Here is a 12,238-nt window from a genome sequence, read left to right as displayed (position 1 = left end):
CAACCTAGAAAAAGGACAACAGGAGTGAAAGGCAGAGAAGAGAGAGTTCTACAAAATCTGGAGTGCCCTGTGGGAGATGAACAGGGAGTGACTGTGCACCTCTCTTCTAATACAAGACCTGAAAGGGATCAGACAGAACTAGCAAGCAGCAGGTTCAAAGTTAACAAACTAAGGTAGTTCTGCACACAACATGTAATTAAGTTACAGACCTCTTTCACCCTGGACCTTGCAGTTGATAAAAGCTTATGAGTTCAAAAAAACTGATGGATGTATTCACTGGAAAATTTTTAAGGAGTATAAAATACAAAGGCTCCGCATCTGCCTCAGTCCTGCTCTGAATCATCAATTCCCAGAGGCTGGGAGGACGGTCTGAGACAGTATTGTACCTGCTCTCTTTCTGTGATGTTCTCCAGTCACTAAATACTGGACACATCAAAGACAAGCAGGAAAGCAGTCTCACCCCGGCCTGCAGTGCTCAGGTTTTCCACAGCTGAGATATTTTTGGAGATAATAAATGGTCAGGATTAGTCAGAGCTCCTAAAGATGCAATGATACAAGATTCATTTAAAAGAAAATACCAAAGTAACGTGGAGAAGATGTAAGTAACTGCAAGCATAACTTAACTACCTGTGGATTAACCTATGGTGAAAAGTCATGAAAATGAGAGGAATACAAAACTAAACTGTAAAAAGGGGATTTCAAAAAATGAGGAAGCCAGTCAGCAAGACCCCACATGAAATGGTATAAAATCTCCAGACTCAGCATGGAAATTGCAACAAAAGAGTTGCAAAACACGTGCACAGCCCTAAATAAAATGTGAAGCAAGGAACCAAGAAAAGGCAGAGTGGTTAAATGCTCAGGACTGAGCATGATTAAAGCCTAACATCTCCTTTGAGGAACAGGATGTGGAGGAGGGAGATGGAGAGCGCACACCTAAACCTTGTGATGTATTTAGAAGAGAGCTGGACCATATAGAGAAAAGGTAGTATTGAAGATGGAAATTAGGAGGAAGAAAGATACATAGCTAAAAATATGAGTCAGTAGCTGTACTAGATGAGCAAAAAGGGATTAAAATGATTGGGATGCTGCAAAGGAATCAAGGCCCTAAGCGTGCAAGATGGAAGATACCCTTCTAACACAAAGTTTACACACATATTCAGCAAAAAATGCCTCTCATTTGTTTTTAATTGAGAGCCTAAGCTTTTGTTTTCTAAGTAGTGAGTGAGCACAAATTTTTGTCAGAGAAAAAAATACTCATTTTACAGATTTCTTCAATGTTTTACAGAATATGGCATTATATTCCATTAAAATCTCTTGTTAAAGCAATGGAAAAGGTGATCCTCCCACGTGGCTTAACACAGTATCAAGACCTGGGGTTACATTAAAGTCTGTATCTGCTACACAGGTCCCACAGCAAAATTCCGATGTATGCTGTGTTAGAATCAGTTGCCTGCTGCTGTGGCTAACCCCCACGGCGCTCAGTCGCTCGCTTCTTTGGCATCCAAAGGCGGCAGCCATCATCAGAAAAACACGAAAAGCATTTGGGCGATTCTCCGTTCAGACCGGAGTTGTCAAAGGGTTTCCGGATTTCATTTCAGGGGGCTGAAGTTTTAGCGTCGAAGAGCAGCAGGTGCAATTAACCTCCAGAAGCGGATTTGTGGAAAAAAAACCCCAAAACCAAAAAACCCAAGCCAAACCAAAAAGTCGTCTGATTCTTAAGAAATAACACCCCCCTCAAAAAAAAAAAAAAAATCCTAGAGGCACCCGACACCACGTGCGTGTCCTGCAGGGGGACTGGCGCTGCTGGCACCGCCCCGTCCCGCCCCGCGGCCGGCTCTGCCCGCCCCCCCCAGCGGCTGCCTCGGTGGGGCGGCGGCGGGCGGCAGAGTGGCGGGGTGCTGGCGGCGGCGGCGGGCGGCAGAGCGGTGGGGGGGCGGCGGCGGGATGTTCAGCTGGCTGGGGAAGCAGGGCGGCGGGCGGGAGCGCGGCGGCGGCGGCGACGTGGTGCAGACAGTGACCGGGGGGCTGCGGGACCTCTACCTCCGCAAGCTGCTGCCGCTGGAGGAGCACTACCGCTTCCATGACTTCCACTCGCCCGCCCTGGAGGAGGCTGACTTCGAGAACAAGCCCATGGTGCTGCTGGTGGGGCAGTACAGCACCGGCAAGACCACCTTCATCCGGTGAGCCGCGGCCCCGCTCGGGGGACCCTGCCCTGCCCTGCCCTGCCCTGCCCTGCCCTGCCCGCCCGGTGATCCTCGCTCTCCTCCCGCCCAGCGCGTTGCTGCTGCGCGGTAAAGGCCCGCTCCGCGCTAGCAGCGCGCCCGCGGCGAGCTCCGCCGTGAGGGGCAGCGGCCGCCCCGCCCTCAGCGGCCTGCCGGGCGGCGGGGCGGGGCGGGGCGCGCCCGGCCCGGCTCGGCTCTGCTCGGCCCGGCCCGGCGGAGGGCAGCTCGTGGCTCGGCGGCGGGGCCGGTGCCCCTCCCGAGGAGCGGGGGTGCGGCCGGTGCCCCTCCCGAGGAGCGGCGTTTGCCGCGCTGTGCCGAGGGTGGTGCCGCTCCCCATCCTGTTAGGTGCTCTGTAGCTCTCCTGCCAGCTTCCTCTTTAATAATATTATCTCGGTTTATGTTCTGGTCAGAAAGTGTAACCTCGTTGTCTCCTTCCTCTTAGCTTTTTTTTTTTTAATCTACATTTTTTCTTCTTGTTAAAACGGCATGACTGCATCGGCCATCGCAGACCACTTAACCTTGTCTCCTCCCCTTCTTTCCCAAAAGTAGTTTAATGCGTAGATTGGATGTAAAGATAAGAAAGAAATGCAACAACACTTTTTGGGCGAAAACCACATGGTATTTGGATAGTCATTTTTTTCCCCCCTTCAGCTCTTTTGGTGAATTGCATTTAACAAGCAATATCGCTAATAAGGCAGCTTAACAATGTTGCCGCTGTTACAGTATTTTTTGTCTTCCCCGTCTTCCTTATTGCTAGCTTTGTTAGTAACTGATTTGAGGAAGCTGCAGTGTGACTCGGGTATTACAAGCATATGAATATTTTGCATGTATTTGAGTGTGTTTGCCTTATATGCCCCTTACAAATCAGTCTAAGGTTGTACAAAACTGTAGAAGACACTGAGCAGTCACTTGGATCAAATTTTGACCTAGTTCTTATATCTGAAGTTCACTACAGTCCTTCTGAGAATTTTACAAGTGTTTCTCTTTCGGTTCCAAAGGTTACTGGCAGCCTTGCCATAACAGTTTTCTTTTTACAGTGCAAAAGACCTACCTTCCTTCTTCATTGAACAGTGGTGTTTACTTCTAGTCACCTGAGAGCTTTTCCGATGTTTGCAGAGCTAATCATGTTTCTTTTCTGGTTTTACAACTAGCTAACTTAGAAGCTTGAAGCTGAACTTGGTTCTTGACCGATTATTACTGAATTCCTGCGAACACTTAGAGTGGTTTTGTTCAGAGGAATGTTTTAAAAAATAGAAATAGGGCTATAATTAAAAGAAGAAAAACTTAGTTTCAGGATCCCCAAAGGTAGTCACAAGAAAGTGTTTGTGGGGAGGGCAATTTGGGGTTTCCTAACAAAAAGTTTTCTAGCTGTGCTGATTTATTTTCTTTAAAATTACAGTTGCTTTGGTAGTCTGTATATATTTCCAGGTAAGTGTTGTTACCTGGCTTATGGACAGGACCATGGATAATACAGAGACAGAACGGTCCCAAATATGTGTACCAGAACCTGTTCTGCCTGTCAGCTGAGTTGCTCTGTCATTTGCAGTTCATAGGAAACTTTTTTCCCCTCCTGTAAGAGTTTCCCTTGGATGAGAACACACGTTCTTGATTTATGGACATTCAACTTTTCTGTCCTTTGCAGTTGCCCATATTTGACTGCAGTGCGAGTCAATATTGTGCCTAGGAATGTTGGTATTCCTTGCGGTGCCTTAGATCTGGTTTTGGTACTGTTGCTTTGTGAGTAACTTATCACCTTAACCATAAAGTACTGAGCAATAGGGTTGACTGTTACTAATGTACAGTCTGAAGGAGAAAAGAAGTATCATTTATTACAGCTATTTCCAGCTTTTTTTTTTAGCATTGGTTTATGCTGGGCGAAGATGCCCAGACATATTTGACAGAGATGAGGTTTTGTCCTGGTTTTGGCTGGGAGAGAGTTAATTTTCTTCCTAGTAGCCGGTACAGTGCTGTGTTTTGGATTTAGTGTGAGAATGATGTTGGTAACACACTGATGTGTTAGTTGTTGCTAAGTAGCGCTTATCCTAAGTTAAAGATTTTTCAGTTCCCCATGCTCTGCCAATGAGCAGGTGCACAAGAAGCTGGGAGGGAGCATGGCCAGGAGAACTGACCCGAACTAGCCAAAGGGCTATTCCATACCACAGAACATCATGCTCAGTATATAAACTGGGGGGAGTGGGCCAGGAGGGGCAGATTGCTGCTCGGGCATTGGTCAGCGTGTGGTGAGCAATTGTGTTGTGCATCGCTTGTCTCTTCTTGGGTTTTATTTTTGTCTTTTTTATTCCTTTTCATTACAATTATATTATTTTAGTTATTAAACCGTTATTATCTCAACCTGTGAGTTTTACTACTTTTTCAATTCTCCTACCCATCCCCCTGGGCAGGGGAAGGAGTGAGTGAGCAGCTGTGTTGCTTAGTTGCTGGCTGGGGCTTAACCATAACAAGATTTCAAAGATGTTTTCTCATGCATTTTTAATAAAATACCTGACTTGATGGAGCAGGTATCTTCCTCCATGGTGTGCCCTTCTCTTCACTCACGCCTTTCTCTCATCCCTGTTTTGGGTAGATTGCAGAATGGTTTAATCCCTTCCTAGGTACCGCAGAAGGCAGGAACAGCTGTAACTGCTTCTAAAGGACCACAGTCTGACCTCACAGTGATGAACATTCATTACATCAGTGTTCACTATAGAATAGATAATTGGCTGAATCAGCATGAGAAAATGCTCCATTCAGGGTGGGCGGCAACTTAGACAATAATGTCACAGTGACTGTAAATCCAATTTAGAGAAAAAAAAAGGAAAAGTAAAAAAGGTAAGTGCTTGTATGCTGAAGGCATGACTTAGAAGAAGACATGGGAAAATATTATAGTGTCCAGGTCAGCTACAATTAAATTTCCCCTCTGGTAGGCTGAATTTCCCATGGAAAAATGTCATACACTCTCAAGATTGTTGTAATTCCGTGTTTATTATGAATAGTTTTTCTTAGTATGAAGTTGGACTACAGGTGGGTTTTTTTCCTGCTAGCCTTTTAACAAGCAAACATTCTTTCAAATCTTAATTAAACTGCTTTTTGTTCCACATTTTTCCATTTCATAGTCAGGAGGGCATGCTAGATATACTTAAGTGTTTACTATTAGGTTTATGTGTGAGCATTACAATTGTGTTTAGCTGACAAATATTCATTTGGGATTTACTTTGATTTAGACATTATCGTGAGAACTTCACATTTTCATACCTCTGACACATCCACATCCACCCAGTTCCTTCCACTAAGTCTTCATGGAAAACACTGATCTAGCAATGACTGAATGTCCCTGGGGAGCACGATATGCAAACAAACGCTTCCAGGTTTCTAACAGCTCTTCTGGTTTTTCACTTGATGCTGTTTATCCTCTTTGCACTTGGAACAATGCAGTGAAACTGGCCAGTTTCGCTGTTTAAGGTGTAGCATGGTGATAATTGTTTTATTCAAGTATCTAACAGTGCTGACAATTCAAACAAATATATCCAGGACCAAATGTCTGATTGTTTTTAATGGGGTGGGAGGATGGGTGAGAGCCAAATGCTTATCTTGCATGTGAGCTGCTTGGCCTTGCAGCTTCTATAATTCTCTCAATTTCTCCTGACTGCTTTAGAGAAAGGAGTGCGGGAAGAAAGGACAGGAGAGGCAAATTGCAGTGTATGAAAAAGATAGGAACTGGTCAGTGCGAGTTTGTTGTTGCTGACCTTTTTCTTTCCTTCTAACAACAAATTAAACTTCTAGTCTGATAATGTTTAACTTGTTAATAACTTCTCTATTTTAAAAGCATAAGAGACTGACTTTATTTTTAAAGAACTTACCAAGATGAGGAAAAACAGAAGTAAAGGCCTCAGCTTGCCAGGCTGTGCTTTTACTTTGCTCACAGGTATTACTCAGAGGTTAAAATGGTAAACTTCCTTCTATTTAACTCAACCAGAGCTGGGTTTTCTGAAAACACCCTTTCATACGAATAATATCTGGAGTCAGCAAGTAGTGTGCAATCACCTGTATGGTAATAACGAGCTGCATGTATTTCTTCTGGGTAGAAAACGTCCCTCTTAATTTCTTTGGGTGAAAGCTGGAACTTGTTACTAGCTCTACATGAGAGTTTTATTTGAGTTATTTGGAGCAGAATTCTTTACACTAAAACAAACATCTGCTGGTTTTGTTGTGTTTAAAAGAAAAAACCCCAAAGCCTAGAGGATTTGGTGCAATATGTAGCATGGAGGTGAGCAGCCTTATGAAAGGAGACTTGAGTTTGTCTCCCCACGCATCATCACACAGTATCCCTGCCCAGTTGCTGCTCTGTCCAGCTCACCTGCATTCGTGCATTGGTATGGCTTAGCTAAAGCATTTAGACTTCAGATGATTATCAGTTCATGAAACTATGAGTAATCTTTGCTATCTCTGGAACTTTGTAAACCAGTTTCCCGTAGTCTGGCTATAGATCTTGCAAAGGAACATAGATGAATGTTTATTGGCAAAGCAGAAAGGTTATAGCCCAGGTAAAAACAAAGGGAGAAGAATCAACAGGATGTCTGTTGTTTGATCTAGACTGTCTTTGGGATGTTTGCTATTTTTAAGCATTCTTCCTGTGAACCTTTTTGAACTCCCTCTCTGCTGAAAATTCCTGAGAAGGGCATGCAGTTGTGGATGCTAAAAATCCAGGTATCTTCCTGGGTTCATATAGCATGCTGTACAAAAACATCTGCAGCTTTTCAGTTTACAGAAGACCGCTCATCCCTTTTGTGTGGCTAAGTGAAACTGATATTTTCATGCTGAGAGGAAGTGTCATATAGCTTGTACAGCCAGTGCTCGAGAACAAGGGTTTATTTTAGTCTGTACTGATTCTTGACGTGCAACTGTGAGCCAGTCTTAATGGAAAATACCTGCCTTGCAAAGTGTTTCCTATCTCTGTTGAATAGCTGTACCAAGCTCAGCTCTGACTGTTGGGTGGGATTCAGTATTTGGAAGGAGATCTTGCCTTCCTGGATTGTTATCACCATAAAAGCCTGTTTTTAATGCTGCATCCGTGACATTAACTTGGAAGCACCATTGCAGTTCAGTAGCACTTTATTCTTGTTTAGTCATTTCAATAAGCAGCTCATCTGAATTTGCATTGTTTGAGGTCTGGGCTATAAATACAGATGTTGGAGATTCTGAAAGGTGCTCTATACTGCAACTCTTTGGAAATTCAGCAAGTGTTACATGTGCAGCAACTTCATGAGCAGGCCATGAGATTATTTCTAGTCACCTAATAGACCACCACCACTGAATGTCCATAACCATGCCTGGCAGGTTCATGAGCTTATGGTGAATAGCAATTATCCTGTTACCCTGGAGGTGTCTTATCCTACGTTCAGATCCCATCATGTAGTTTTCTGTGACCTGGGATCTGGGACTTCTCTCATGTGTATTTGACTCAGTACAATGTTCTTTACTGCTGCTCTGGGAGCTTCTTGTCATGTGTGTTGCCACCTTATGAACGGCTGCTGCTGTCAGCAGAAGTCTGGGTATGACAATTCATATCAAGAGAACAACTTAGTTATGAGTCTCATAGAGACCCTTTCTCTTTAAAAAGAAGGGCAATGATGAAAAGCAAAATTGAGAGACTTTGAGGTAGAAGATTTTATTGTGGCAAGTTAAAATCTTATTGTAGATGATAAAAGTATAATTGACCTTTCAAAATCAATGCTGTGGATAAGTCCAGTCTGGAAAATTGTAGTGGCTCTTGTGAGTTAGCCTTTGCATCCTGTTCTAGATGGCTCTGGTCTGCAGTGGTGTTCTGTGAGGAGGCAGGAACGCACTTTTGTGTTTCGGGTATTTAGCTGTTTGCTACAACACTTGAAGGTCCTGGGTTTCCATGCATAACAGGTTCAACTGCTGAGCTATCAGAGTTTTGTCTTCATTTTGTTACATGACCTACTGCATAAGATGAGGGATCTGCTGGACTGTACACTCCTGCATGTGCAGAGAGGTTTGAGTGTTGGGTTTTCTGAGTGTTTGGAGTGTTTTATTTCCCTGTTACTGTGCATTAGGTACAGCTTATTCTAGAAGTAGAACAAACTGACTTTGGCACGTTCTGGCGTGACTGTTCTTATGTTCCTCCTTTCCCACAGTTTTTAACATTGGCCTTTTTTTTTTGTTTGTTTGGAAGCAGAGTGTTGCAGGAAATCTCATATAAATAACTGTTCTATACTTTAAGCCTCCCAGATCATAGGTTGAGCTGATTGGAGCCAGTTTGTTAAGGGTAGTGGAAAAGGATCTTTGAAATGTGTAGTATATACTTAGTTCCTTAAATTCAGCTTCTGTGCACTGATCTATAAAGTCTGGATGTTTGGGTGCTGAATTTAAAGACAGATTGTTCAGCAAGTACAGACACTTTGTAGAATTTTTTTTGCAGCAAAAGCAGCCTGCAAGTCCTATCGAAGCAATATTGGTTTATGAAATGATAGCAGAACAGGCATAATGCCGTTAGGAATAACGGCCAGAACAAACCTATTATTCAAAGACTGATGTTAATATAGAAGTACTCAAACCTAACTAGTGCTGTCATTGGATGTAGGACCATCACCTGTGCCTGAAGAAGGTTTCTCATTTAAATCCAGCTTTGATTATGTAAAAAGTAAAATTGTAGTTGGTTAAAATTGTGGGGGTTTTTTAAGAACTCCAGGGTGACTGGAGCCCATGGAATTAATAAGTAGGAGATGACTTGAGTTGATCGGAGAATTCTAATGCTCCTGTAATGTCACATTACAGCATACTTGAAAACAATTTGGTCTTAGTCTCAGGGTGAACATTTTCAAGATGTGCTGTCGTGAATGAGGACAAAAGCACTCGTACTTTAAAATTAAGCAGGGTTGTCTGATTCTGTTTTTGAAAACTGGTAGTTGTCACAGTGTCAGCTGGAAGAATGTTGTAAGCAGGAGGCTTGCTTGATAGGCTTGGGGCTTCCCTTGCTTCTCACTTGCCATTCAGGAAGGGATGCAGACAGGCTTTTTCTGTAAATACATGCTCTGGTTCCATTAAGTTTTAGCATTTAAATACACACATCCTTCACTTGAGACCTTGTTGTCTGGAAAGTCAGGACTTGGTGTATCAGACATGGTCCACTGAGTATGTGCTGTCTGCATCTCTGAGTGGACTACAAAGGGAGATGCAGGATGGTTTCTGTTGGTACAGCGCTGCCTGACTCCATGCCTCTCGGAAGTATGTTACCATTAGGCCTCAAGTTCTGCAGGTCTGACTTATTAACAATTACTTTTCAATATGCGGGTCAAAAGAAAAAATCCTTTCCTCATTCCCAAACAGATGTAACTTTATTGTCTCATAACTGTGTTACCTATGCCTGTGGTAAGATGAGTTAAAGGCAGTAAAATCATACTGAGTTCATTGAAGGGTTAGATGTCAGCAAATGGATGCTGTTCATGTGCTGTTACAAACTGCTCCCTTTTATTACCAGCAGCACTTGTGTAGACTTGTAAACACATGTGAAAGCAGAAATGTCATGTAGTGTGGAACCTACTGCACTGGGATCACTGGTAGAAGCATCCACTTGAATGGTTCAGGTGCTGCGGTTGAAGGAATACATTCCACCCTGTTTTTGTAAAGGGATTTACTGTATCCCTTTAAAAACCTAGTTGTTGTGAAAAACTGGAATGAGGGTCTCCGTGTGTCGTGTGTGTCCGTGTCCGTACCCCCCCCCCCCCCCCCGCATTTAATAGAAACAGTGAAATATGGGAAAAATGTAATTTTATTATTCTAGAGTGTGTATATCCTTGGGAATTTTCAAGCAAATTATAGGTATTTTCTTTTGCCATAGTTCCCAGTCATTCATTTTGTTACTTTGTGCATTCTCCATCTCTAGATACCTACTCGAACAAGACTTTCCAGGCATGCGGATTGGTCCAGAGCCTACCACAGATTCTTTTATTGCTGTGATGTACGGAGATACAGAAGGAAACATTCCTGGAAATGCCCTAGTTGTTGATCCTAAGAAGCCGTTCCGCAAACTCAGTCGCTTTGGAAATGCTTTCCTTAACAGGTGAGATTTGTTTGCTGTCTTTTGATTTTTATGTTTAAATTTCTACTTGATACCATCCTCAAGCATCAGTGTTTTTTACCAGTTTTATTCTGCTGGATTTGTTTTGAACAGCATGGGATAAATATTCAGATACAAGCAGGAGTGGTGGCAGTTCAAGTGAATTGAAGAAAAAATAAAAGGCAGTACTAGGTAGAGTAGCATTAGCACAGATAACATTCAGTTATCTGAACAGAAAACCATTGTTAAAAGCAGTTCACAGAAAGTTGCTGAAATGCTCCACCAGCTGACTTGTTTGTAAGGCATTATGCCGGCTGGAACTCAGGATCAGTTTGGGTATAAATTGTCATGCTGAATAAAATTGATAGAGTAGTACTATTATTAAAAACTACCATCCAAAAAAGGAAAAAAACATCTCTCCTTTGATGCTGTCTTGTTCTTTTCCACTAGTCTCACCAGAGGTCTTGGTATCTTTTCCACTAGTCTCACCAGAGATCTTTAAAAGTGTGAATTGCTGGGATATGTGAAAAGGCCTACAAGAATGGAGAATATTTGAATATGCCTTCTGGATAAATACATATTCAAGTTGTTAAGTGTTTAATTTTGACTAGCTGCTCTTCAAGCAGTCCCATAGACCAGGATGATATTGTTAGCTTCTGGATGGCTGCTGTTTAAATATTTCCAGTTAGAAGTTATTAATAACTTTGTTCGCATTGTGTGAGCAATCACCTTGTTTTCTTCCTGTATTTGATGGTAGCTTGACATGGAGGCCTGGCTTTGCAAGCCAATTAATCTAAATTAGTTCTCTTTTAACAATAAACTTTCCTGTTTAGCTGATAAGTGCTGGCATATGTGTTAAAAGTTCATCATGTATGGTCTTATCTCTTGCTGTGCTTATTCACAGAAGAAAGTTTATAGCTGCTCATAGTTGGCTTGGCTATCACTTTGCTGAGAGATAAGAATATGTGCTGTGGGAAGCTGCAGTCAAGTCCCATTTTAAATAATAAGTTTGTGGTCCAAGACCGCTTTCTGTGGGATTACTGGCTAAATCCTGTTCTCCAGATGTTTCTCTCTTTCCCCACCATTGTGGTCTCCACAAAAAGTTAATATAATTATACTGTAAATTGTATTTTTAACAATAGTAAAATAATTACACGCAACATGTAATAATGCTACGTGTTTGTTTGGATGAATGGTACACACATCATTTTTTGGCTAAATCATCTGTCTAGCTGGTTGTGTCAGGTACTGAATCTTATGCAAGCAGGATTATTTGCAAGCTAAAAAGATGTACATTCAAAGTAACCGACTAAATTATTCCAGTTCTTTTGGTGACTGTGATACTGTTATATTGCAGTGCTGTGAGCAACGTTATCTTCCCCAACAGTCACGTTTGCTCCTTAGTTTTGCAGCAGAGATCTAGGTGTTTATAAGCCCCTAGCATCACCCTCGGTCTGCCACTCTGATCATACTGCTGCTATTTCAAAACTTGTCAACTCCTTTCTTTTTCCTACTTCACCTAGTTGAAAATGTCTTAGGCTTCATTTCAGTATCTTTGAGTAACTTCCCCCTGTTCTTACCTGCAATCATACCCCATGTTTTACTTTGCCTTTTCTCATCTGCAATGCTGACAGTCCTTTATACCCAAATACATTTTTCACTCCTGTCTTAGTAGATTTTTCTCTACTCCCTCCCTCTTGCCCATCTTCTTTTTAAACGATTTCCCAATCCTAGTGTTTTGCTTTGTGGAAGAACTTAAGACTATGGATACTTAAACTGCGAAGTTAAGTGCCCTTTTTATCTAAATATAACATGAAAGGAAACAGTGACTGAGGTAATGGAGAAACGGAAACCAAACAAGAACAAGGTAGCACAATCTAGGCTTGTACTTACTAATTAGCTGCATTAATTTATTGATGTCACCTTGCTTCTTTTTTCC

General features: G+C 42.4%; 1 protein-coding gene across 1 annotated transcript in view; it reads left to right on the top strand.

Moving 5' to 3' along the window:
• The first annotated feature begins 1,210 nt into the window (after positions 1-1,210).
• The window catches only part of EHD4 (EH domain containing 4), a 33,952-nt gene continuing 22,924 nt past the window's right edge, over positions 1,211-12,238 (top strand). The window contains exons 1-2 of the mRNA XM_074824178.1: positions 1,211-2,180; positions 10,126-10,302. Of these exons, the coding sequence (XP_074680279.1) occupies positions 1,945-2,180; positions 10,126-10,302 (413 nt within the window). The 5' untranslated portion in view covers positions 1,211-1,944. The remainder of the gene's footprint in view (positions 2,181-10,125; positions 10,303-12,238) is intronic.

The sequence above is a fragment of the Strix aluco genome, chromosome 4, assembly GCF_031877795.1.
Source record: "Strix aluco isolate bStrAlu1 chromosome 4, bStrAlu1.hap1, whole genome shotgun sequence".
Lineage (NCBI taxonomy): Eukaryota > Metazoa > Chordata > Aves > Strigiformes > Strigidae > Strix > Strix aluco.
This window is presented reverse-complemented; position numbering and strand designations above follow the sequence as displayed.